General features: G+C 54.1%; 10 protein-coding genes across 10 annotated transcripts; 4 read left to right on the top strand and 6 right to left on the bottom strand.

The window, feature by feature from the left end:
- Nucleotides 1–519: 519 nt before the first annotated feature.
- Nucleotides 520–2,213, top strand: J4E79_003960 (uncharacterized protein; the record flags this gene model as incomplete). The annotated part of the gene is made up of 2 exons (XM_049352850.1): nt 520–1,007; nt 1,064–2,213. 2 exons carry the CDS (start codon nt 520–522, stop codon nt 2,211–2,213), a joined length of 1,638 nt encoding a protein of 545 aa, XP_049212229.1.
- A 413-nt stretch (nt 2,214–2,626) lies between these two features.
- J4E79_003959 (uncharacterized protein) lies at nt 2,627–5,231 on the bottom strand (the record flags this gene model as incomplete). The annotated part of the gene is made up of 3 exons (XM_049352849.1): nt 2,627–2,815; nt 2,872–4,942; nt 5,182–5,231. The coding sequence occupies 3 exons, from the start codon at nt 5,229–5,231 to the stop codon at nt 2,627–2,629; spliced, it is 2,310 nt and encodes a 769-aa protein (XP_049212228.1).
- Nucleotides 5,232–7,209: 1,978 nt separating this feature from the next.
- J4E79_003958 (uncharacterized protein) lies at nt 7,210–8,199 on the bottom strand (the record flags this gene model as incomplete). Its single annotated transcript, XM_049352848.1, has 1 exon — nt 7,210–8,199. One exon carries the CDS (start codon nt 8,197–8,199, stop codon nt 7,210–7,212), a length of 990 nt encoding a protein of 329 aa, XP_049212227.1.
- A 599-nt stretch (nt 8,200–8,798) lies between these two features.
- J4E79_003957 (uncharacterized protein) lies at nt 8,799–10,149 on the top strand (the record flags this gene model as incomplete). Its single annotated transcript, XM_049352847.1, has 2 exons — nt 8,799–10,072; nt 10,125–10,149. The coding sequence occupies 2 exons, from the start codon at nt 8,799–8,801 to the stop codon at nt 10,147–10,149; spliced, it is 1,299 nt and encodes a 432-aa protein (XP_049212226.1).
- Nucleotides 10,150–10,858: 709 nt separating this feature from the next.
- On the bottom strand, nt 10,859–11,771 carry J4E79_003956 (uncharacterized protein; the record flags this gene model as incomplete). Its single annotated transcript, XM_049352846.1, has 2 exons — nt 10,859–11,160; nt 11,246–11,771. The coding sequence occupies 2 exons, from the start codon at nt 11,769–11,771 to the stop codon at nt 10,859–10,861; spliced, it is 828 nt and encodes a 275-aa protein (XP_049212225.1).
- A 927-nt stretch (nt 11,772–12,698) lies between these two features.
- Nucleotides 12,699–13,955, top strand: J4E79_003955 (uncharacterized protein; the record flags this gene model as incomplete). Its single annotated transcript, XM_049352845.1, has 1 exon — nt 12,699–13,955. The coding sequence occupies one exon, from the start codon at nt 12,699–12,701 to the stop codon at nt 13,953–13,955; it is 1,257 nt and encodes a 418-aa protein (XP_049212224.1).
- Nucleotides 13,956–14,257: 302 nt separating this feature from the next.
- Nucleotides 14,258–15,781, bottom strand: J4E79_003954 (uncharacterized protein; the record flags this gene model as incomplete). The annotated part of the gene is made up of 5 exons (XM_049352844.1): nt 14,258–14,586; nt 14,663–15,113; nt 15,235–15,324; nt 15,345–15,430; nt 15,481–15,781. The coding sequence occupies 5 exons, from the start codon at nt 15,779–15,781 to the stop codon at nt 14,258–14,260; spliced, it is 1,257 nt and encodes a 418-aa protein (XP_049212223.1).
- Nucleotides 15,782–17,218: 1,437 nt separating this feature from the next.
- Nucleotides 17,219–19,561, bottom strand: J4E79_003953 (uncharacterized protein; the record flags this gene model as incomplete). Its single annotated transcript, XM_049352843.1, has 8 exons — nt 17,219–17,505; nt 17,557–17,764; nt 17,800–17,839; nt 17,896–18,523; nt 18,572–18,743; nt 18,811–18,982; nt 19,040–19,390; nt 19,512–19,561. The coding sequence occupies 8 exons, from the start codon at nt 19,559–19,561 to the stop codon at nt 17,219–17,221; spliced, it is 1,908 nt and encodes a 635-aa protein (XP_049212222.1).
- A 676-nt stretch (nt 19,562–20,237) lies between these two features.
- HOG1 (MAPK protein hog1) lies at nt 20,238–21,691 on the bottom strand (the record flags this gene model as incomplete). The annotated part of the gene is made up of 9 exons (XM_049352842.1): nt 20,238–20,304; nt 20,353–20,536; nt 20,584–20,662; nt 20,711–21,067; nt 21,117–21,216; nt 21,265–21,308; nt 21,358–21,487; nt 21,538–21,585; nt 21,636–21,691. 9 exons carry the CDS (start codon nt 21,689–21,691, stop codon nt 20,238–20,240), a joined length of 1,065 nt encoding a protein of 354 aa, XP_049212221.1.
- Nucleotides 21,692–24,441: 2,750 nt separating this feature from the next.
- Nucleotides 24,442–24,775, top strand: GNA3_1 (G protein alpha subunit; the record flags this gene model as incomplete). The annotated part of the gene is made up of 2 exons (XM_049352841.1): nt 24,442–24,565; nt 24,618–24,775. Coding segments are annotated over 2 exons (282 nt in total), but the record flags the coding sequence as incomplete, so codon positions are not given.
- Between the last annotated feature and the right edge of the window lie 13 nt (nt 24,776–24,788).

Below are 24,788 nucleotides of genomic sequence, written 5' to 3'. Positions count from 1 at the left end.
ATCGTAAGTATACGTTCGATTTGACGACCACATATTCACAAGCTACTAGACTTACAGACGTTGCAACACGATTCTTGGCGAGAAGCACAGTGGTTCAAAGTCGGCATTGCTATCAGTCTTACTCTTGCCTCGCCCTACGTACTACGAATCGTCCTCAGTACAATCACATGTGTCAAGCTCTACCTTTTCCCAGCGAAGACGCCAACTCACCGCGACGATGAATCCGCCCGCCACCTTGTTCCACCGAGGATTGTGAGCCCTACAAAGGGTAAGACAGGAGGATTGAGGTATTGGGTGGTTAGTCTTGTCGCCCAAGACCCTTGCTGGGAAGCTCGACATCGATTCTTTGGTTCCTTTCTCCTTGCATCGTTTTTGCTGGTACTGTATCAATCCATTGTGGGGATAGTCCTGACCGACAACGTCGCAAGAAGCAGATCTGCCTTGCTGAAGTCGGATACATGTGGCCTTTACGAATACGACAACGAGAAAGCCGGCGAAGAGGAAGCTTCAAAAGCAGATATGCTCATGGTGGGCAGAGAACGACGTGCAGCGGCCTATGCGCAGGAGTGCTATAACCACGATTCCGATACGAACGTCAAAGCCACGAATTGCGACTTCTTCTATAACTCAACCATCGGATATGGAGTGCAAGAAGATAAATGTCCCTTTGACAGGACCGACATATGCGTTGATGGCTATCAACCCGGCTCGGCTATCACTTTCGATACCAACTGGGTCAATTCAGGAGTATTAGGTATCAACGAGGAACTCATGCACAAATTCCGACGCAAAACAACTTGTGCGCCACTAAGCGCAGAGCGGCCTTTTGTGCAACACTTCACCAACAGCGGGACGGGCGAGTCCGGGTACAAGTACTTTTATGGATCGCTCTACGACACGAGGAACTGCTCGGACGAAGTGCATGCTCCTCCAACTGTGCTCTCCGAATACACTATGCGTATAACGGGCCATCCGTTTGACTGGCAAGCGCCAGTATACAAAGTCAAGTGAGTTTCCAGACAAACCAAGACTCAGCTGTTAGCTGTGCCTAACAAGCTCACAGTACATACGCCACCTCGTTGCTCGACCCGACATGCGACTTCTACCAGCCGTCACCCGATCTGCAAGCTCCAGGTTTATTGCCACACCGAAGCAGGACTCTGAGCCTCATCTTCGTGACAGCTCTGCGCATTCTTTACACCAAGCGCAGTAACGACCCCGTCTTCCCCGCCGACAAAGCCTTTCAGTACCCTGGAGACAAAGGGTTCTACTACTACAACTCGCAGCCAAAAGCACGAGCATTTGCCTGCATAGACGAGACCATCTTCTGTGCACCATCGGGCTCTCCATGCTGGCATGCGAACGACGCAATACCAGCTGGCGGGTCCAATACATCATCCTACTGGTTCTTGAAGTACGCTTTGAAAAGCTCAAATACCTATGATGCAATCAAACTGCGTCTCGGTAGCGGCCTACTAGCTCAACAGCGTGTTGGCCAGTCTCGATCGATGCCATTAGCTGACAATCATTGGCAACTGGAAGCCGAGCATCTCTTCAAGACATCTCTCGCAAGAGCTCAGTTTGACGCTTGGAGCATCGCAAGTGCCGAAGATCACGACAACCCAACATACACGGACACGCTTCCTGATGAGGCGAGGGGGAACATGTGCGGTCTCTTCAAATTCCAAGCCTCTGGCTACATCAACATTCGCATACTGCCATTTGTATGGCTGATGCTAGCCTGGCCGCTCATGTTGATCCTGAGCATCGAACTTAGAACTTACGAGAAGTTGGGGAAGGTTGCCATGTCGGAGGTGAGAAGAAAGAGCAAACAGTCGGTCAGGTCCAGCCCAGATGCAACTACGACAACAACAGACCTGGCTACCGCAGTTACAGATTCAACGACGCCAGACCACCCGCAAGAAGTCGTCGACTCGAATGCTACAGCTACTCCAACCCCACAGCGACCAGGCACGGCAAGCAGCACGACACCTCTCATCGCCGCGTCCTCGGCATCTGCATCGTCGGACGCGAATCACAACTACGGAACTTCTAGCACTCTGAGCAGTACGCCCTCGGATCGTAGTTCTGAGACCGACAAATCCGAATGGTCGCCTTTGTTGATACACGGTCCAGCTGTACTAAGTGTGTGGATGTATAAGAAGATGAGGAGCGAGAGAGTTGATGCAAGAGACAGCGGTGACACGGTCTGATAAGCGGACAATGGCCCTTCCAGGTCATGATCAAATGCGAAACGAGACACTAAGACGGACAAGCAGGCACGTACAGCAAGTAGACATCAAGATCGCAATCTCCTTTTAATAAACCATGTCTGGCTTTTATACTCCCATCTATCATTCAAGAAAAGGGACAAATACCTAACGCACCTCATCAGCGCGTAACATCTCCCTTCCCAAAAGTCGCACCATCCCTTTCGCCATTTCCCACACAGTAGTCTCCCTAACTCCAGCTGGCCATGCCAGGAAAACGCCCAAATGATACGCATCGAAGAAATGTGGAGGGACGATGATGTAAGACGAAAACCCAACCCATGATGATGAAAAACCCCATTAATCATTACTCAAGATATCCACCGGAAGCTACGTATCGGGTCGGGACTAACCGGCTAGGCCAAGTAGCCGAGCTCGTCTGCCTCCAGACGCTCCAGGTATTCCTTCTCGAGCAGGATGTCTATGCACTTCTTGATGTCGGGGACGCGGGGCATGAATCGGGTCTTGATCTGCTGGATGGTCTCCGAGACGAGCTGCTGGTGCTTCATCTTCTTGCGGGACTTCATGATACGCACGATAGCGGACTGTTGATATGTTAGCATGCTGTAATGTGGGCAAGAGAAGAGTGGTGAATACATACCTGAATGAGTAGCTTTCGGTCCTCCTCAATCGTCTTGTGCGTATCCTCCGCCTCGGCCTTTTGCTCAGACTTGATACCAATGTTCAAGTTCATCTTCACTTTCTTGGTCTTGAAGCCAGTGTTGAGCTTGTAGGAAGTACCAGACTCAGGCTTTGCGCCCTCGGGTTGGGCGAGCAGAACCTTGGCCTTGATGAAGACACCCAAGCTGGGATCAAGAGTCTCCTTGTTCAGCTTGGTGGACTCAGCAATGTCGTCGTAGGTGACGGTGTCACTGTCGTTGAACAGCAACATGATGGCCATCTGGTAGGTCGAGACCTGGAAGGTTGGTGAAGTCTTCAGGTTCGCAACCTTGCAGTAGTTGGCCTTGACCTCACCCTTGCACAGCTGCCATAACCAGGTAAGCTTACGACCTTGGTGCTTGTGGTTGTAGAAGCGAGAGAAGCGGTCGTAGGTCTGGACGATAAGTTGCGGTGGGGTAAACGGTGTGGTGGGTGGGTTCAGAGGCCAGAAACCGGTACCGAGAATGTGGTATGAGGCATCGACGTTGGTCTTCATGTCTGACTCGTCCAAGTTGTTTGATTGCCACTCCTTGAACGCGGTGTTGAGATCCTTGGAAATCTGCATATCCTGGAACATGCGTTGTAGCTTGTTGGTGTATTCGAAACCACAGGCCTCCTTCAGCTTCGAGATCATGCTGGTCTCGGCGTCGTCTGATGCAGAAGTAGTCTGGACTAGACGCTTGGCCAACATACGCGAGTAGAACTTCTGGAACACGTCCTTGTCTTCGATGTACTTGAAGACAGTCATGATCTGTGTCAGGAGCTTCTCCATGTCGTCCTCTTCGCTCATCTTGGCGTTGGAGCGCTTCAACAGAGTATCAGTGTACTTTGCGAGGAGCTCAGGCGACTTGTTGGAGCCAGATTTGCAGATCTTGTTTCTGTTGACGAACTCGCGGCAGGCGTTATCTAACGAGCGAACGAACTCTGACTCTCCGTTGAACGCCTTGTTGACGAGCGCCTGGTACTGGGTGTGGACCTCAAGAAGGGCCTCGACGTACACCTTTGGCTCCAGGCTGTCTCCATCTTGCGCGATCTTGTCAACTGCGGCCAAACCCGCCTTGCGGACGTGGTTCTCGAACCGAAGACGCAGAGGATCAAGACCCTCAGGAATGCGGGCAAGCAGCTTGTACATGCGGCCTAAGTCCTCCTCCTTGTCGTGGTCGAGAAGGATCTGGAACTCCTCGCGAAGTGCTTGCGAGTGGCTTGTGATGAGCGACTGTTCGCATGTCCGCATCAGAGGAGACATGATCTCGTTGAGCAGATAGAGTGGGACGCGCTCCTTCTCCTCTTCCAGACGGATCTCTGCCTTCTTCATGTATTCAACCACGCTGTTTTCTGCGAGAAATTGCTTGGACTCGTTGTCGTAGTATTGCGCGGTGGCCTCAAGGAAGGGCTTCTCGAAGTATTCCTTGTAGACATCCAGGGTGGACTTGGAGCTGTCGGCCTCGTCCAGACCCAGCGATACGAAAGAGTCGACGACCGACTTGATCTGCGACTGCTCTATAGTCTCGCCATTTCGCTGCTTCTCCACCAGCTTCAGGACCGAGCGCATGACGCTCTCCTGGCTGCCCGTGAACATGTCCTCCTTCCAGCGCACCAGGTGCAGTGTGTAGATGTCGTAGATGTGCTTCTTTCCCTCGTCCATCTCACGCTTGACCCAATGACGGTTCAAGTACCGGAAGAGATGGTTGTTGTACTGGCCAGCTGTCGTGTAACGGTTCCACTCCTTGATGTAGAAGTGGAGCAGCGCCTCGTCGACATGTTGCCGCGAAGCCGCCTGCACTTCGGAGAGATGCGCCTTCAGGTATTCGATCAGGTGCTGGTAGAGGTCCTCTCCGAGGAGATGGGCACCTCCGCGGTTGTTGGCGGCGTGGAACGACGAGCCGGCGACGGCTTTTTGGGCGGTACAGAAGTTGTGGATGGCGGTGTAGAGACCCATGTATGTCTTCATGTCGACACCTTCGCGCAGGTTCGTCATGATCTTGTCGACACCGGCTTCGAGGTACTTCCATCTGTGAGCTGTTAGCATCTGGTCGAGCTCTACGTCATCTTCAGGTTGGGGTAGCTTTAGTATAGCTTGTCCTATCATGGCTGTCTCCGCCTGCGCTCACCATAGCGGCGCAGCTTTCTCAAAAGCCGAACGCGGCGGACACCAGATCGCCATTCGAGACGTCACTGCAATCCATCCAGAACTCCGCAGCTTGCAGCGCTAGACAGAAGAAGATGCTAGGAGTGATAGAGAATAACTTACGTGGCGTTGACATCGTCCTTGGCCGGGACGGGTGGCATACTGGAAGACATGGTTGGTTGTGTCGTCGCGTGCTCTTGGGCACTTTTCTGAGGCGACTTCTTGCGCGTGAGGAACTTTATTGTCGGAACCGCCGTGTCACAGACAAGCGGATTGTCAAGCAACACCTGAGAGCGCGCTTGTTTGGTGTCCTTTCACAAGGGTGGATGGTGATAAAGGCGGGTTCGGTGGAGGGCGCGGTGAAGTGGTGGGGAGTAATGGTAGCGGGCGGGGAGGGCTTAAGATGTACCGAGCGGTCGATTTCCGCGGGTTTTGGTATGCGCCGTCAAGTTAGGCGACACACGGGGGAGAGGGAGAAGAGAAAAGTGAAGGTGCCGGACGAGCAAGGCGGCGACGTTTAGAGTCACGTCGTTGTCGGTTCATACAGTTCAGGCAGCACCGAGCTTGGGTCTTGGCGTTTTACAAGGGTCCCGTTCACGCAGCCTTGCACTAGCCTCCACAGTGCTCAACGCGAAGGCAGCAGAACCTTTGACAGCGAAGCATGCCAGCATTACGATTCTTTCGCTCACTATTCTTTATTCACATCGGATCAGCGGATTGTGCTGTCGGGTCATAATAGTGACAATGTTATGCGGGTATCACGATACATCTCATGCTGCTGCAGTACCGCTTATCACCATTTTCGTGTGTGGTTTGGGCTCAATGGGGGTCTCGCAACGTGGTACTCGTTATGAGGGATCCTAAAAGGCCTTTTTGGTTGGCTCCCCACGCGATCTATTTGCGCCTGTCCACGGTGAACTCTACGCTACTGTGGCAAATAATAGTGATAGTCACTTTAGGATCTTCAGCTATGAACGTAGGACTTCCACTACGGAGAAATAAGTACATGCTCATAATGGAACACCAAATCCACAATGGCAGAACAATAGACGTTCCTCGCAAATTCGTCCCAGCTTTTTGATCGATGACGTATTGGTGGGATCATCAGATGCCATCTTATATCCAAAGCTGGGATAGCAGTCTCCCTGCCAAAGTATCCTACGTCAATACCACTGGACCAGAAAATCCAGCAATTCATCTTGAAAACAACACCCCAAAATGCCATCTCTAAACCTAACCCCCCTCACCTCCCTCCGCCTATCAACCCACTACATCCCCACCCACTCCCTCATCCCCAACACAACACCCCACAACCACCCCCTCTACATCTACCACTCCGCCTTTCCTTCCTCCACCCCACCCTCAACCCTCGAATCCCACGTCCTTGCCAACAACCTCACTCCCCAGTGGCGCTACACAATGTACGCCACAACGCACTACCACAGCACCACCCACGAGATCCTCTGCATCTACTCCGGCCGCGCCACCCTCCTCTTCGGCGGGGAATCCAATCCAGGGCGGGTGGAAACAGAGGTGAAAGCTGGGGACGCGATTGTTGTGCCGGCGGGGGTGGGGCATAGGTTGGTGGAGGATAAGGAGGGTGGGTTTATGATGGTGGGGAGTTATCCTGAGGGGTGTGGGTGGGATATGTGTTATGGGAAGGAGGGGGAGGAGGGGATGGCGGAGAAGGTGAAGGGCGTGGCGTGGTTGGAGAGGGATCCGTTGTATGGGGTGGGAGGGCCGGTGACTTGGGGGAGGGAGAGGTTGGAGAGGTTTTGTAGGGGGGAGAGGAGTGAGTTGTGAGCTGTGAGGTTGACGAGGGAAGACAGTGTGTGTTGTAAGGAGTTGGAGGTGCTTGGACGGTGACAAGTCGCTCCGTGAGCTCGGAATGACGCATGATGATGTAGCCTGGAGGCCTTTGGTGTCTTGTCGAGAGACTTCTTGTGGCGGCTGATGTAATAAAGATCTCCCGGCTACCACTTCACCAGTCTGTCAACGAAGTGATTGATCTTATATCGTTATGTTCATAAAGCATCCAATCATACAGATGCTGACACTCTATGTGGTATAGTACATACATAGCCTCCAACGCCCATGCTGTTTATGAATCTTGAACCATGATATCGTACTTCGTCGGGACATGAAATGGGATCATGGCTTGACTGCTTGTTTCGCCTTCTGCTTGCCCTCTTCAGCGACATCTTCAGCTTTGTCGTGTATCTTCTCCAGGATGTCCTCAGGCAATGCGTCTTTTGCCCTTGTGCCGTTACCCCCAGCAGCCTTCTCTTGCTCCAGCTTCTCCTCCATCCTCTTCTCCTTCGACTTGATGGCATTCTCGACTTGTTCGACAGCGCGCTCAATCTCAACCTCCATGTCGGGTAGGTCGAATTGCTCGGCGATGAGCTTTCCGTTCCACCGTTGCAAGACCATGACGTCTTCAGTCTCGTTGTTGGTCTGCTGGTGCACGACATTGGCGACCTGCTGGGCCTGTTGTGGGGTCGGGTCGGGAGCAGCACGCGAGAGTGCGCGGGTTGGGTACATGAGTCCGGCTGTGTAGACTTGGTCGAGCGTGCCCGATGGAGCGGGGGTAGGGAGGTTGTGCTTGAGGAGAAATTCGAGGTGCTTGGAGCCGCTGAAGGCCTTCCAGTGACTCCATGCCCGGTAGAGGACGTAGAAGAAGGGCAGGTTGGGAATGACGGGGACGAGCATGAAGGGTGCGGTGAAGGGCATGATGACGACGCTCCAGATCAGTTTGGTCCGGTGCATGTTCTGCCTCTCTTTTGCCAGCTTCTCCAGCAGCCCCGACACTCTCTCTTGCGGCAGGTACTTTCCAGGGAACAGGACCTCATATTTTGCCTTGCCGTCTACAATGTCCTGCCTCCGCTTCGCTGTGAGGGCGGGTATGGTCTTGAGCCCCCATTCCTCGTAGGGTATGCGCTTCAGGGCGTGGTTGCCGTAGAAGGTAACTTTCTTCTTCCAGTCCCAGATGGCCTTTTCGTCTTTCTCCCAGGCGACCCACGTCTCATTGGCCTTTATGGTGATCTTGTCATAGTAGGAGCGGTCCTTGGGAGCCTTTTCGTGCAGCTTCTCGCAGTAGATGAGGGAGCGACGCGTGGAGATGGGCAGCAGGAAGAGACGCATCGTGGGGTCGTAGGACGAGGACCGTGGGGTCGTGGGGCAGAGGGTCTTGGTGGTTAGGTAAGCGCAATGCTGCGCGTATTTAATCGCGATTTAACAAACTCTCGCGGCGGGTGTGCGAGACATGACGCAGGTCGAGTCGCGTAGAGACCAAGGCACCGAAATCGCTAGCTGGGTGTCGTGTCGTCGGAATTTGACGACGGGCTACTGCGGACCCATGACCTCACCCCAGGCTGTTTTCCTGGCTAAGCATGCTGCCAGCGCGCAATCCCTGTTTCCCTGATCGACGAACAAGCAATCTCCCCTACGACGCCAACACGCGCACGCACCCAACGCTCCACCACCCCCAGGCGCACCACCAAACTCTAACCATCTCGTCGTTCGCTGTTTCCTTGTCTTGTTTACCCGCACTGTTGCACTGCGCCCCGTCACTTCCTAAGCCGGACATGGTGTCGTTGCGACTCGTCTACTTTGCTCCCACGTAATCTCCCCCGGTGCTGATTCACTGCCAAGCCCTCAAAGCTTGCTGCGTGCAGGCAGGCGCGACACACCGGCTGGTGCTTGGTGGTGCGACGAGGAAGCCCCTCACATCTCCCCAGAGAATGACCAGCACGCCCATGGTTGAGCCCAGAAAGAGCGACCCGGGCCATGGTACCACCAGCAGCAGCAATGGGCACCTCCGCCCCGACGCCGCCGCCCAGGGGAGCAGCCAGACCTCGCAGGCCTCGACGCTGAACTCGTCCCACTCCAACGGCCACCGCCTGCTGCCCTCGCCCATTCCGCCCCCGACCGCCTCGTCCCTCACCTCGACCCAGCGCCCCCAGTCGCGAGTCAGCGCCGTCTCCGGCAACTCCAAGGACAGTCACGACGGCCTGCCCCCCGTCCGCAAGAGCCACTCGCAGTCGATATCCAGCACTCCACGCACGCTGGCGTCCTCTAACCGGAGCATAACCGCGAGCGCGGAGAACAGGGAGAGGCAGCGTGCCGTCCGCTCACTACCGCCCTGGGTCCAGTCCGCCGACGACGAAGACGAGAATGTAGACGCCTCCTCGCTCCTTCTACCACGCACGCCCACCAACGTCCGCCATGCCAACCACAACTTCTGCCCGACGCCCAAGTCCAGCGTGCCAGGCCGCAAGTTCGACCATGCTCGCGAGGGCGCCCCCGTGACCCTCTCGACGCCCGTCAGCGACAGCGCACCCAAGTGGAAGCAGTTCACCCAGGCCTCCAACCACGACCGCCCCATCTCCTCGCGCGGCCAGATCGTCGACGATGACTGGCTCAAGGAGAACATGCCCGATCTCGAGCAGAAGTGGGAGCCCATCGACAACGGCCTCGGCGACGAGCACATCAAGGGCTTCTGGCTCTTCACCTCGGAGAAGAGAAAGCGCCGCCTGATGCGCTTCCACAACACCATCATGAACCACCCCATGGTGCCCGCCTTGGTCCGCGCCATTGTCCTCGTCTTCTCCATCCTCGCCCTCTCCCTCGCATGCTCCATCTACCGCCACTCGGACAACAACGGCTGCAGCAACAACTCGTCCACCTGGATGGCCATACTCGTCGACATTGTAGCCGTCCTATACACCATCTACATCACCTACGACGAATACACTTCCAAGCCCCTCGGCCTACGCTCGCCCAATGCCAAAATGTCGCTGATCTTTCTCGACCTGGCCTTCATCGTCTTCGAGTCGGCGAACCTTAGTTTGGCTTTCCAGGCCCTGACAGACGACAAATGGGCATGTGTTGAGTCAGACCGGACAAATGCGTGTCCGTACCGACAGAGCATCTGTGAGAGGCAGAAGGGCTTGACAGCGACACTGTTGATTGCATTGCTTGCATGGATTGCCACCTTTTCCATCAGCACGCTGAGGTAAGCTTTCCCCGACGATGACATGACCGTGTTCTTTGCTAATCCACCACAGGTTGATCCACCGTGTAGCGAGGTAGTGCCTCAAACACCTCCATACATTCTCCCACACTCCCTCGGCCCTTCCACCACGCCACCTATATCCCCACACTACATTCCGACCCTCAGCTTGACTGATCCACCTTTTGCATAGTACCAAGGAGCACGACCACCTCTTACACATGTCGGCCTTGTCCCCCCGGCGGCGATACCCTCTCCATTCGCACTCTCTCCGTTTTCCTAGTCGACTCCGTTCTCGCACCCCCTCCATTAGGTCCTTTTACTCTTGAAAGCTATGCATAGCTGCGGCGTTTTGGGTTTCCTTGTCCCTGCATTTTCCCTCAATCGACGATTTCCCCAAACCAGTTGTTTTGTCTCTTTTTTTTTATACACTTTGGGGCTTTCTTCGTGTGTCACTTTTACGTTGACTGGGTGTACATAGGGTGTTGTTTTGAGGACTTGGGACGGCCTAGAGGCTATAGCATAGTACAGAGTGATTAGTATAATCCACAAAATCAATGAAACAGGTCAAACACTCACTTGCAGAAGATGATCTACTTATGTGGAAGAATGTCTCTTCCCTCACATGATAGTAGTCATTCGGCTCTCTACCCTGAAGCCTGGTGCTCCCTTCACGACCATATGATTTATGCTTCCCACCACCGTGCCAATCTAAGCAGAATGCACGAGATGTCCAATTCCCAGTCCAGCAAACCCATCCATCCGCCCATAAGTTCATTCCACGGCACCTCACATACAGCTAAACCCTCCATCAACCGGCAGTCCAATACCCGTGACCCACGCCGCATCCTCACTAGCCAAGAACACCGCCGCCCTCGCAATATCCTGCGGCGTACCCAGTCCGCCAAACGGATGTCTCGTCTCGACCTCTTTCTTCGAATCTGCGGCTTCGGGTGTAAGTAGCGAGGAGATGAAAGCCGTAGCTGTGTAACCCGGACAAAGAGCGTTGACATGGATACGGTAGGGTGCGCAGTCCAGCGCAGCAGCCTTTGTGAGACCCATGACCGCGTGTTTAGAGGCCGCGTAGCCCGCTAGTATAATGTCAGCTTTCCATGTACTCACAGCCTCAACGTCGCATATTCAACGAAGGACGAAAATGGAACTCAAAGAACTTACAGATCCCCGAAGTCCCCCTCAACCCATAAACACTACTCAAATTAATAATCCAGCCTCTATCCCCCCTCTCCCCCGGCTCCTGCCCCACCATCTGCCTACTCGCATACTTCGTGCCCAAGAAAACCCCCTTGATATTAACATCGACCGTGCGCTCAAAAGCCGCTTCCTCGTATTCCCACACAGGCCGACTGCCATGCTCACCCGTCTCCACGCTAATACCCGCGTTGTTCACCATGATGTCGATTCTGCCGTACTCTTTTACTGCGGTCTGGATGAGGGCTTGGATGTCGGTCGAGGAGGTGGTGTCGCATTTGACGAAGAGGGCTTTTGCGCCGAGGGCGTGGGCGGCGGCGACGGTGGTGCTGCTGGGGGAGCTGTCTGTGGCGTATTCTGAACGCGGCGTTTCGGTGATGTCGGAGCAGATTAGGGAGGCGCCTTCTGAGGCGAAGGCTAGGGCTGTGGCGCGGCCGATGCCTGAGGAGGAGCCGGTTATTACGGCGATTTTGTTTTGTAGGCGGGGTGGCATCGTGGAGAGTGTAGTCATGGATGTGTTTGAAGTTAGGGTGAGGTTGGTAGATGATGATAGTTTTGGTTATCTGTGTTTGCTGTGGAATAGACAGTTGTATTGTAGGAAGAGGAAGAGACCTGAAGTTGATAGGAAGAAGAAGAAAAAGAGAAAGATAGATAGTGACAAGTCGAAGTGAAGTAGAAGTGATATAAAGTATGAGTACATGCACTAGACTGTCCAAGTGACTGTCAAGCGAACGGGCGTATCTAGTGAGGGGTTAGTATATGCGGAGAAAGTACATCCTCGGTCCTGGAGTAAGATTAGGCAAACAGGTCTACTAGCAGAATCCTTCACTGGTGGATTTCCATGGAGTTTAATTGAAGCGAGGCACCTGGTTCTGCGTCGATCGTATTCCGGGGCGTAAAGTGACAACTCAATACATTTCGCGTCTAGGTCCCGTACAAGGTAGCGCGGAATGTGGCGTTTGCTATTGGGCTGACAGCTCCATGTAAAAAGTGGATTCTCGTCTGCCTGATGGACCCAGGAAGACGGCTCTTTGTACTATGCATGTGCGCATGCGCATGTATCCGTAAGTAGCAAATGGTATGAGGTTGGCTCTTCCGAGGTTTCGCCAGTACTGGTAGTTGCCGAGGTCCTAGACTGGGGTAGGCAAGCTGAATACGACTCAGGATAGGTCAGAGGACTAGATTAAGTGCTGTAAGGGATCATACTAGCGGGTTATATGGCATTGTAGAGCTGTCGGAAGCTGGCATGCAGCAATTGATGGTGGGGTCGTGGGGTAATCCGGAAAGCGCGTTGCCCGACAGGGATCACCCGAGTAGCCTCACATGCACGTCATAATGTAGATTTGCTTCATGCGACGACACAGAGTATTCCAATTCTCTACACATTTTGATCCAGAAGTTCTTCTGTCATCGACACAAGATGTCAACACAATCCAACAAGGACGAGCCCTTCCCATGGCATCTCGGAGTCTACGACGCACACTGCCACCCCACAGACACCATGTCGAGCATCGAAACCATCCAAAACATGAAAGCGCGCGTCCTTACCGTAATGGCAACAAGAGCCGAAGACCAAGACCTCGTCTTAGCCACCGCAAACAAGCACAGCATCCGATCGGCCAACCCATCCCAATGGACAAAAGAAGAATGCATCGTCCCCTGCTTCGGCTGGCACCCCTGGTTCTCGTATCAAATGTACATCCCCGAGCCCGACTCCAAAGGCGAAGATGAACAACAAGACCAAGGTCCTCTAACCGGCCAAGCAAAAATCTCCCACTACCAATCCGTCCTACAACCCCACCGCCCGCACCCCAGCCCAGAAGACCTCCAAACCTACGCCTCCCTCCCCGACCCAACACCTTTCTCCACCTTCCTCGCCCTCACGCGCCAACACCTCCTCCAGCACCCCTTCGCGCTAATCGGCGAAATCGGACTCGACCGCTCCTTCCGCATCCCGGAGTCTTGGACCGGCAACCCCGATCTGTGGGCGAAGCGCAACAGTAATCTCACGCCTGGAGGCCGCGAAGGAAGGCGGCTGACGCCTTTCCGATGTAGTCCTGCGCACCAGAAGATTGTTTTTAGGAAACAGCTTGATCTTGCGGCGGAGATGGGCAGGGCGGTTAGTGTGCATGGGGTGCAGGCTCATGGGCTGGTGTTGGAGGTGCTGGCTGAGACGTGGAAGGGGTGCGAGAGGCTGGTTTTGAGTAAGAGGGAGAGGAAGAAGAGGGGGAGGGATCATCCGGGTGCGGAGGCGGCGTTGGAGGCTGATGAGGCGGGAAATGGCGATGGTGGTGACGGTGGTGGTGCGAAAGACGACAGTCCGAAACCGTACCCGCCGCGCATATGTCTGCATTCATATTCTGGTTCTCCGTCGAATTTTGCGCAGTACTTGCGGCCGGAGATTCCTTGTAAGATCTTTGCTTCGTTTAGTACGGCGATTAACCTGTCGGATGCGTTGGATGAGGAGGAAACACCGCAGGCTTTCCAGGATATCATTAAGATGGTGCCGGATGATATGTTGTTGGTGGAGAGTGACCTGCATACTGCGGGGGATGAGATGGATAGGAGGTTGGAAGATATCATACGTAGGATATGTGGAATCAAAGGATGGGGGTTGGAGGAGGGTGTCAAGAGGCTAGGGAGCAATTGGAAGGCCTTTGTTTTCGGTGAGGGCTGATGTGCTTCAATACATCCTTCAGTGTTGTATGTATTTCCATGAGGAGGCGGGGAGGTATTCAGTCAGATCTGCTGTTATGGCCATTGAGGGCACGAGATACTGAAGTACACCTGGCCTGTTCACCAGGGTTCTGTACAAACTCTGTCGATGTGATGTAGCCATTATAGATCACTCAAAATTCAGATATTTTGGGCAAATTTCATCATATTTTGCCATCGAGACCAGCTATTAGGTAGATCTAGCAGTCATATCCGTATCATCTCAACCCATTACACACCAGTATCATCCATGTCTATCTGAAATCAGACCAACTCCTTATGCATCTCGAAGACCTGAGCCTGAGTGCCAGACAGTGTCATAGCAGCGAACAGATCCTCCTCAAAGCCCGCCTGAGGGCCAGCATCGTCCTCCTCCATCTCTTCACCGTACTCGTCTATCCACATCGTGACACGCTTGTGTACCTCATCGTACTTCCAATCACCATAGTATATCTCGTTGACGGGAGTCCAGGGATGATACGACGACATCTTCTCCAAAGCCTGCGGCCCGGCCCAACCCGGGATGTGCTCACCGGGGTACAGCTTGCGAACCTGAATCGTCTTCAAGTTGGGCAGCTTGGCGAGTACAAGGCCTGTTCAGAATTTAGCTGTGTTGCTCTTGCGTAGTCCGGGTACACTTCGCAGCATGTTAGATGGGGAGAGACTTACTGAGCATGGTACGGTATGCGCCAGTGTGACAGAATGACTCGTTGGCCCGGCTCCAGTGTTTGTGCTCATCGTTGGCGAACTCCACGATCTCTTCATCCTCATACAACTGGTCTTCGGTTGGCTCTGGCATGCCGGGGAACTGGAGAATGTGGAGATTTTCCCAAGCGTAGTTGTAGCCGAGCTCCGGGGTTGTCGGTCCCTCGCCAACCAAGGTGATTGTTCGAACCGTCCCAGGATACGCCTCCTCCAACCCAAGCCCAATCAAGAACGCGGCAACGCTTGCAAAAGTAGGAAAGATAACGATGTTCTCAGTAACAGAAATTTTCTTACCGTATGGGAATGCCACAGCCTCCTTCATGCGCCTGTTGACAAGACGCATGTCGTTGAGGTCCGTGACGCTGAGGTGATGGCCAATCTCGCCAAACACTTCAGAAGGGAGGCTCAAGACACCCTAAATTCGTGGTGAACTCAACATCCTCAGATAGAAGAGGGAGGATACGAATGAATGTACGAGGAGGAATGAATAAAGTAGGAGAAGAAGAGAGGATAGAGAAAGAATTCGATGAACTTACCTTGGGAGCAGCGGCGGGCTTTTCGTTCTTGGCCGGTTCCTCGTGGAGGGACTGCTTGATATCATACCAAGTACAAGGGTTATCACCGAGCTCTGTACATGTCAGCATACGTCGGGGGCATCTGAGATGTAAGAGATCTGACGGTCAATGGACAATCCGTGCTTCTTGAGTTCCTCCTGGAAACTCTCAACGAAAGCTGAAGCTGTTAGCACAATCTGACGACTGTTGAATGTGACTTGAACTTACCTTTGAGCTGGCTAGCGAAGAGCGCTGCTGCAGCCTCTTTGGCCTTCTTAGCGATGATGACTTCGACTCTGGCGGCCTGCGCAGCTCTACCAGCGTCGAGTTCTGCGTTGTGCGCGACTCTAGCAGTATCGGCAACGGCTTTGCGGGCTAATGCTAGGGGACCGAGTCCAAAGGCAGATGCAGCAACGTTAGGGAGGATAGGATCATGGGTGCTGGGAATCTGGACTGCCGACGCTGCGTCGTTGTTCTCGGAGGCGGATGGCGCATCGCCCCCGAACAGAGATGTTGATGTGCCGGACATCGTGAGGCAAGGTATCTCAAGGTATGGGTAGGAGCAAGGAAGGTAGAAGCTGTCAAAGGCAAAGCTTTGATCAAAGTAGACGAGGTGTCAACTCAAGAGTGGGGTGGGGTGAGGTGGTAGAGGGAGACGCGGGGAGCAAGCCTTATATAGCAGAGATTTGAGCAGCTTAAGCTCGGGCCCAAGGCGCGTCTCGCGTCCTCCAGGCAGCTTTGTTGACAGAGGTGAACGTGAGAGGCGTTGACCAAAACAAGAGACGCGTGGTGAGGAGCGGGAGCGCGGGCGGTGAACGCAGTCCAGAGGCCGAATCGGGGTTCACCGGGAGCGAGAGGATGGGTATGTTGGCAAGCGAGAACACCAAAAGTGTCACAGAACGTATCGGTAGCTGTCTACGTTTGGATGCGATGCCGGCGTTGCCCAAACACCCGGCGGCGTTGCCATGGTTTTGGAGGGAAGTGAGATGGTAAGTAGTCTGAACGCTTGTGCCCATTGCGACATGACTGTGGCAGGAAAAGGTTGCATCGAGTACTGCACTTGCACTTGAGTGCATCGCGATCTTGCTTCGTAGCCGCCATGGCCTGGATGGTCGAAGTGGCCACCGAAGCCGGAGCAAGAACAAACGCACACACCGCATGTCCTCAATGAGCATCCTCAGTATGCAAGCCAGTGATACGGCGCACATGAGTAGACCGCTTGGACATGGACAGTCAAGTGGATTAGTCTACTTCGCCAGGCCTGGCCACATCCTGCTGGTATGGAACAATCTCCGCTCCGGAGCCTGCAAAGCACAACACTCGATGAAGAAAGACGGGAGAAAAGGAAGACGCAATGCAAGGTAACTAGGATGCGATAAGAATGAAATGTGAAGAATGCACCTACCTTTACGGCCCGCCATACTGTGTCAAACTGCGTGTTAGTCTTCAGTACAACTTCCGCGCTCGAAGGATCAATGGCATTATAAGTTCTGTTTCGAGTACGACTAGCATGGCCAAGCGACTGACGAGATAAGAAAGAAGATTTGGCAATATTGGGATGGGCGATTACTATCGCAGCGACAGATTCGAAGTTGGGGGAGAAGGAAGAGTGGTGACAATCGGACGTCTGACGAGGCACGAGATGGCCAAGACGCTAATGACTAAACTGCCCTTCGGAACATTGCGCAGGCACGACAAAGTACCAGGAGTGCCTCTCATAACTATCAAGTGATATGCATTTGCTTTAGTCTCATGGATAGAAGCATATTCACGGTAGTCCTTCCACAGTAGAAGACGAGCGCAAGGTCCAAGACCTAGTCCCTCCGCCGAGGTACACACCAGAACAAGCGAGATACCATATATTTACTTCGCCGAAACGAACGCTATAGATTGCTGCATCAAATTGCCGCTCTTATAACTGTGCGAACACTAGTATCCTCTATGCCTTGACATAGTCGTTTCTCTTTCATTCCTTCCCAACACCCTCTTTACCGTTCTCTGCATCTGCATCAAAGAACAAGCTTCTCCTCTTGACATCCGGCGGCGGCGGACTAGCCGGGGTATCACCAACAACCGCCTCCTTATCTGTCTTGAAGTCTTCCGCTCTCTTGAGATCACCCGGCGGAGGCGAAGATACGGGTGTCTTTGTCCCCCATCCTTTCCTCTTCTCGCTCGCCCAGGTGCCCCAGCTGGAGAAGTATGCGCCCGCGCTGGCTTTTGCGTTCGTGAGGTCGGGGGCTTGAGGTGCTTTCCCTATTTGGTCATTAGCATTGGTGTGCGTGCAAAGCGACATGTCTGACTTACACTTCTTTGCATCATCGACGGGCCTCCCTTCTTTCTCAGCTTGCAATCGCGCTTCCTCGGCCCTCTTCCTCTGTGCCTCGCGCATGCCTTCCATCTCCGCCCACAGGCGGTTGTATGCAGAGCTGACCTTCTGTTGGCCCACTGCAAGCTGTTTTCCCAAGACCTCCCGAGACTTTTCTAATCGTTCGTCGAGATGCATTTCTGCTACCTGCCTAATCGCCAAGCGAGCATCAGCACACATACGCCAAGAGATACGGCTTGGAAGGTTGTGTTGGAGAACAGACTAAGTGAGTGCTTTAGTCGGGCTGGTGGGGATATGGAAAGAATGCAGAAACGTACTGTGCTAGTCGGCGTTGAACGTCTTCCATTGAGAGACCGCCAGAGCAGGGGTGTTTGGGATCAACGATGTCGAAAAGGTGAGAATCGGTAAACTTATTCCAGATGCGGAAGTTCTCAGTCTGCATCCAGGCGTGTACCCACTCATTTGAGAACTCGCTCGCTGGGTCTCCTTCTACTTCAGAAATCAAGTTCTCCTTGTGTGCGTTCTTTTCCATGTAAAGCTTGTACTTGACGGAGCTGAGCATTGCGAGCAGGTACTCTTCGAATTGCATGCGAATGAACTCCTCGCTGCCGGCGTATCCGTGATCCTTGGGCCGCGCTGGATCTGCCTCATCCCAGGTATCGTTGATCGTCTGTGTCAAGAAGTCCATCCATCTCCGGTCCGGCGTCGACAAGATCGATGCTTGTCGGAGTGCAGCTGAGGTGATGTTTACGGTGTGGTCATCGAGGTTGATGAGGATATCGCTGTATCGATCTCTTTGCTGAAGCAGCAGCGAGTTCGTAGAGCCGACGATGTAGGACTTGGTATCTTGGTCTGCAAGTATATCAAGCTGCTGAAGCGGTGTGTATGGTCCAAACAGCGAGCCTGTACCGAAGAGTTGGAGCGGGAGACCCATGTATGCCAACACTGAATCTTGTCAGTATATTGCTTCTATTGGTGAGAACATGCACTGACAGGAAGCGCGCTCCGATGTCTTTAATGAAGTGGGCATGACACACTTTTCCTCACACGAATTGAACTTAGGGTCAGCAGCATCTTGTAGGTGGCGAATAAGGCCGGGTATCAGTGAAATAAGAGCAAATTGCATCATGCATAATCGTTCGCAATGGGAGCCGAAGAAGAGGACCTGCATTTCGTCAGTAACCTTGTATGCTCGTGCCACACTATGTCGGCTTCAAGAGGTTGAAACATACCTTCGGTTGAAGTAGCGCGCATTTGAAAAGAACCAAAGTCTGCCATTTGAACTCGTGGATTAACTCGCGCAGAGAAATACCGAAGTAATGGTCCTGCTGCCCCTCCTGATTCTTAAGCAGTTGGGGTAGACTTTCCGTAAAGCGCTCCAATATCTCGATATCGGTGAAGTCTCTGAAGAATTGTGAGTTCCACGTCATCCTCGTTTTGCACTATGAGAGCCTGACGTACTTCTGATTGAACCACAGCTGGGTGACAACGCCCAGCTGCGCTTTTATGGCCCCAAAGTGCTGTGGGCTATCGCTGATGACAACGACAGCCTTTTGCACCGTACTCCTTGTAACTTCAGCCGGCCGATCGATAAGCTTGCTTGCGTCGAGCTGTCGCGTACACGATATTCCGAAGAGTGAGGTAGCGGGTGAGGTCGGGGTCTGAGCGCGGCGGAGCGTAAAGTACGAGTAGTCTTCGGCAGAGGCATGCGCGCCATCGCTCAGGGCCATGAAGGGCAGCAGCGACCAGTCGTTGTCTACTGCTGGGTCGGTTCCCTCTTCTGCCCCGAGCCATGTTTCCACTTCTGGGCCTCTGCGTTGAATAGTCAGCGATTCATTCGCATCAGATAGCCACAAAGGTATCGTAAGTTGCCCAGTATCCTTCCTCCGTCTCTTTCTGTACTCACACCTCTACTGGTAAAGGAGAAGCTTACCGCGCATGGTGGAAGTCCACGACGCAGACAAGTGGGTTGAGAGTCGCCATTGTCGTGCGATAGAAGTGCTATCGCATAGCATTCAGTTTAAATACAAACAAATGTTGTAGGGCCATAGGGGCCAGGCTCGCGTCCTCGAGTCGTTGCGGACGCGCTCAGAGCGGTGACGAAACAGCGGTCCCTCAATCAGCCTTATGGCGCTAGTGGAAAGCCTCGGCGATCTCCACCCGTTCCCGGGTTTGGGAGTACGCCCGAGATCCTCCGCCACGGATACCAGAGAAGATCTGGAGGACTTTCTGATCTCCCCTTTACATCATGCAGTCTTTATCTTGAGTACCTGCGATGCCAGGCCCGTTAGCGACGAATGCTGTCATCGCATTGAAATACAATATAATCAGACATGTTCATGAGTCAAAGTGAAGAATAACGTATGTTTGATAATATGATTTCACATTCCTACCTAGGTCGACCATAGCCTTCAATTCCTCCATAACATTCCTTTCGTGTACCAGCCATGGCGATCCAAATGACAAAGACAAGCCCATGCCCCATCTACCGCGCACCTTCATGTCACATAGGTCCAACAGACGAGACCTTGGGAATCATTGGGAACAGCAACTCCGCCTGCGCCAGGCAGATGATACGTCGAGCCTCGGCAACTGCATACTTTGTTGTCGTGGAGACTGAAAATTGTTGTAGCTCGAGATTGGTAGACATTATGTGTATTTAGCTGCCGTTGTTCTCCTCCTGTGCCGCCGCATCTACGTTGTGGTAGTCCAGGATTTCAGAGTACCTGTGTTGTGTTAGCTCCGTTTACGTGATGCACTGGGAGTACACGTACATCATGATTTTCCAGGTGTCGACGGGTAGATCTGCGTCGTTGAACGACCAGTCGAACTTCTCCTCCGCGACTGGCTCATCAGTCGGGTCGTGGTATGGAGCGAGGTATGGGTGGGCAAGGGCCTGCTCCGCTCGCACACGCTTCTTCGGGTCAAAGACCAACATGTTCTCTAGGAGATCGACGGCTAGATAATGTCAGTCCACGCTCTCTTCATTGAAGCTGCAAACTGACCTTGAGGCTCGGCGTTCTTGAACTTGTTGGAGAGGGGTTGTCGTTCGCGCTTGGGAAGTGACTGGACGAATCGCAGTGTCTGCGGAAATCAGCAAAGTTGCTTCCAAGGTTTTGTGCATCTACTTACGTTTTCACTGCAAATGGTCTGGATCACATCGTCTGGGGGAGTACCCAGAAGCTCGGTGATGATGGAGAACTGGTTCACGTGGTCCTTGCCGGGGAAGAGCGGCTTGCCCTCGAGCATCTCAGCGAAGATGCAGCCCGCACTCCAGATATCAACCTCGACGTCGTACTTTTGCCATGTGAGCATGATCTCAGGCGCTCGGTAGTATCGGGTAGAGACGTAACCCGTCATCTGAGGGTCCTGTATACGGGCGAGACCGAAGTCGCAAATCTTGAGATCGCAGTTCTCGTTGACGAGGATGTTGCTGGGCTTCAAGTCGCGGTGCACGACACCAGCGGAGTGGACGTATTTCAGACCACGCTTTTCAGGTCAGCGCATTTTCTTGCATGGTTGGAATTTTGCCACCCACCAAAATCTGGTACAGGAAGTATTGGATGAACTGCTTCTCCAGCGGTCTGGAGGTGAGCAGGCGGTGGAGATCGGTTCCGAGGAGCTCGGTGACGAAGTAGCTGGGCGGATTAGTGCTTGCTCGGGTTGGCGGTGATGTGACTGCCTACATATCCTCGAGGGGAGAGATGAAGATGTCGCTCAGGCTGATGATCTGGAGAGTGTTAGAGTTTTCGCTGGGGACTGGCTGCTGCATTGCCCACATTCTCGTGTCGAAGATGCTTCAGAAGCTTCAGCTCGCGGTATGTCCGCTTCGACAGGACCGGAGTGCTGAAGGGCTTCATGATCTTCTTGATGGCCACCGCCTGGCTAGTAAGCTGGTCCTTGGCTGAGCTGCGCCGGAGTCAACAATCAATTCGAGTCTGGTGGTGTGGAGGTCGTACCAGACGAGACCAAAGGCGCCCATGCCCACGGGCTGCAGGTCGGTGTACCTGGTCGGTGTCAGTTGTGCCAGAAAACGCAATGTGGGGTATATCCGCACCTGCTGGTAATCTCGAAAGTGGTGCCAAAAATCTGGGCGCGTACGAATTCCGCCATGGTGAAGGAAGGTGATTATGATGATGCGACAGGCGCAAGGACGGGTCTGTGTCGAAAATTGGGGTGGTGGTGGTGGAAGAGGGCGAGTAGGAAGCCGTGGGGTAGTCGCGAATGCGTCGGGGCTCTAGTTGCACGTTGACGCTGCTAGATCAGGGCAGGTTCTATTGGGCTCGGTGGCTGGGTCCGGCAACGAAGGGCTTGCGCGACAACGGCTCCGAGGAATCCTTTTCGAAGGCTTCAGAGTTTGCACCAGGAATGTCGCGAGCGTCGACGGCTGGGACACGTTGGGGTTGCTGATTGCCGCTTGGAGACCAATGTTGACAGTAAGCGGGTCGGCGGAGAGGATTGAGGCACCGACGGGATGACCTCAGACTATGTGCAACACAAGGATGAGGCTCGAGGGCGTGGCGAGGATGCAGATCAGTGCGGAAAGGAAGAGGTGAAGGTAAGAAGACAACGAGGGGCAGGCACCAAATGCGATAGAGGGACACATGCACATGGCCCGCGCACAAGTGTCGCTCACACAGGTTTCGGCTTCTTCTGGTGACGTCACGATGGATTTTCGAGTTTTCCATTGCAGCCTGTGCTTCACACCTAGCGCAGGCCTTTACCGGGTTCTACTGGACACGCTGAAGATTGCAATGCGCCATCACCACGACGTCTGCTGTCTCGTCCATGTACCCCACTACCGCCTCGAAGCTCTTTCCGTATTCACTCCCCTTCACCCCTCCTTTCACGTGGGAGGTGGCCCGTGCACTACGTTGGCTGCCCTGAACGGTGACATGCAGCTGTCTTACCTGCTCGTTCTGACACGGTACGGGCAGACATCATGTCTGGGCAGCTAGACCTTCCCTGGGTGTAGAACCTGCGCCGGGTCTCCCTGCTGATATCATATCTACCCATTACTGATCAAATCATGAGGAAGGTAGGCCATAATAAGAGACACGGCTTCGTTGAACAGCGCCGGGCTGCGCTATCGCATACGTCAACGCGTTGATACGCGGATGTCTTGATACGTCGATGCCGTGATGCCGCGGTGCCGTGGATGCAGGCCAGAACACAAACGTCTTTGAACTTTTCACTATCCACGGCGGTACCTGGCTCAAGGGCCGATTGCCAGCCCTCGTGGCATCCCTGATATGGCATTGCGTAATGCTTCGTTTGCGGCTCGCGCCGACCGTGTGTGAATGGTATGCTGCGGCTATCACGGAACAGGGTCACTACCACACGAAACGTGCAAGCGATTGCTGACATGTGGCCCTGGTGAATCTGTCTGTTTGACGTTCCCGAACAGACACAATGATAATGCACGACATCAAAACATGTCCCAGGTCCATTGTCCGCAAAGGTGGGAGCTGGTCAGCTTTCAGCTAGCGTCCTTCACAGCTGGCCAGTGACCAGTAACCAGAACCAGTGTGTGGCAGGAGGCTCGCATTCAACTTCAGTCAGGGCCATTTGACAAAAGTACCCGGCTTAAATTAGAAGCCTTTACATTGGGGGGACCAGCCCCACGGACATGTCTAACTTGAAAACGCCGTTGCATGTCATTCAGGTGGAGTTGGCGCTGGCTGGGCGACGAGGTAAACTCTATCGTGGAGGCGTTCCAGATTGAGACCCTCCAAGATTGGGGGCTGAGCTGATCGGGGCGGTGGGTCGATTGGACGGGGGAGACATCGTGAAGCCAACAGAGGTGTAGCACCGCAGAGTGCAGACTGCAGGTACTGTATATAGACGTTTGGAGGCACAGCTGCAGCGCGTAGTGCAGGGGCCGTTGTATCAAGGGGCCGCCGTGAGGGCAGTGTTGGAAAGCCGCGGGTCGTAAGCCGAGCTCTTGAAGCACACGGCCAATCTGCCAATGATAGAGGCACGTCGGATCTGGCAGCCACGCTCCATGGCACGACGGCGTACCTAGGTAGCACACGGCCTCGAGCGTTGTTAGGGCACCAACACCTCCATTGCCTTGCATCGCAGCGCAGCGCATCCCCACTGCCAGCATCTGCCAGCACTATTGCATTCTGCCTCGCTTCAGCGCGTCCTGTTCCGCTGCTTGGCTCGTGCCATTTACCCTGATCGCTGCCCTAGCATCCACGATTGGATGAGGCTTAGCAGCATCGCGCCTGCTGCCATCATCGCCTTCACATCCATCACCCATCCGTGATTCACGCTCTGCGCTGCGAGAACAAGGGCCAACGCATCTGCATCACGCCTCTTGCCACGCGCACCTCCCGCAATCAATACCCCCAGGCCCTCCGTCGGCGCCGGGCGACGTTGTTGTTGGTTGCACCTTCTCCAGATCCCGCGCCTTCCTCATCAACTTACTGGGGAAGGCACCTCCGCACGAGCCACTGGCAGCCCTGGAGTCTCCGATCTAGCTCACCAAGACGACCCTACCAACCATACAACACCACCACCACCGTCGCATTCCAAACCCCAGCCCGTCCTCGCGCGCCAGCCCGACCCCGCTCCCATTGTTGCCGCCGTCCACGCTGGCGACGACGCTGCCGCGCCCGCTCACCTCGCGAGGCCCCCTTTGACGGAGCTGCGTGTCGGATTAAGCCGACCAAGCGTCACCACAGCTCCAGCAACGCGCCAGCCGTCACGCCGCCATCCGGACCAGAGCCTCGCTCGCATCACCGCACACATTCCACGCCGACGGTTCTGCGACGCGCTGAGCCTCGTGCTCCATCATTATCCCGCGCCCGACTCCCCCCCAACGCCCGCGGCCGCGAGCCGCACCACACGCCGGCATTATGGGCATCTGCATGAGCACCAACAACGACGATGTCGAGCAGAAGAAACGCAGCCAGGCCATTGACCGCAAGCTCGAGGAAGACTCGCGACGGTTACGGCGGGAATGCAAGATCCTGCTGTTGGGTGAGTAGCTCCAGCCTGTCTGCGTGCCAACGCAATCATTAACACCCTACAGGCTCCGGAGAGAGCGGAAAGTCGACCATCGTCAAGCAGATGAAGATCATACATCAGAACGGCTACACGCAGGAAGAGCTCGCCATGTACCGCCTGACCATATACAAAAACGTCATCGATTGCGCAAAAGCCCTCATTGGCGCCATGCGACAATTCGACGTTAGCCCCGAGA

The sequence above is a fragment of the Alternaria viburni genome (genome assembly GCF_023758015.1).
Source record: "Alternaria viburni strain BMP 2772 chromosome Unknown scaffold_7, whole genome shotgun sequence".
NCBI lineage: Eukaryota > Fungi > Ascomycota > Dothideomycetes > Pleosporales > Pleosporaceae > Alternaria > Alternaria viburni.
This window is presented reverse-complemented; position numbering and strand designations above follow the sequence as displayed.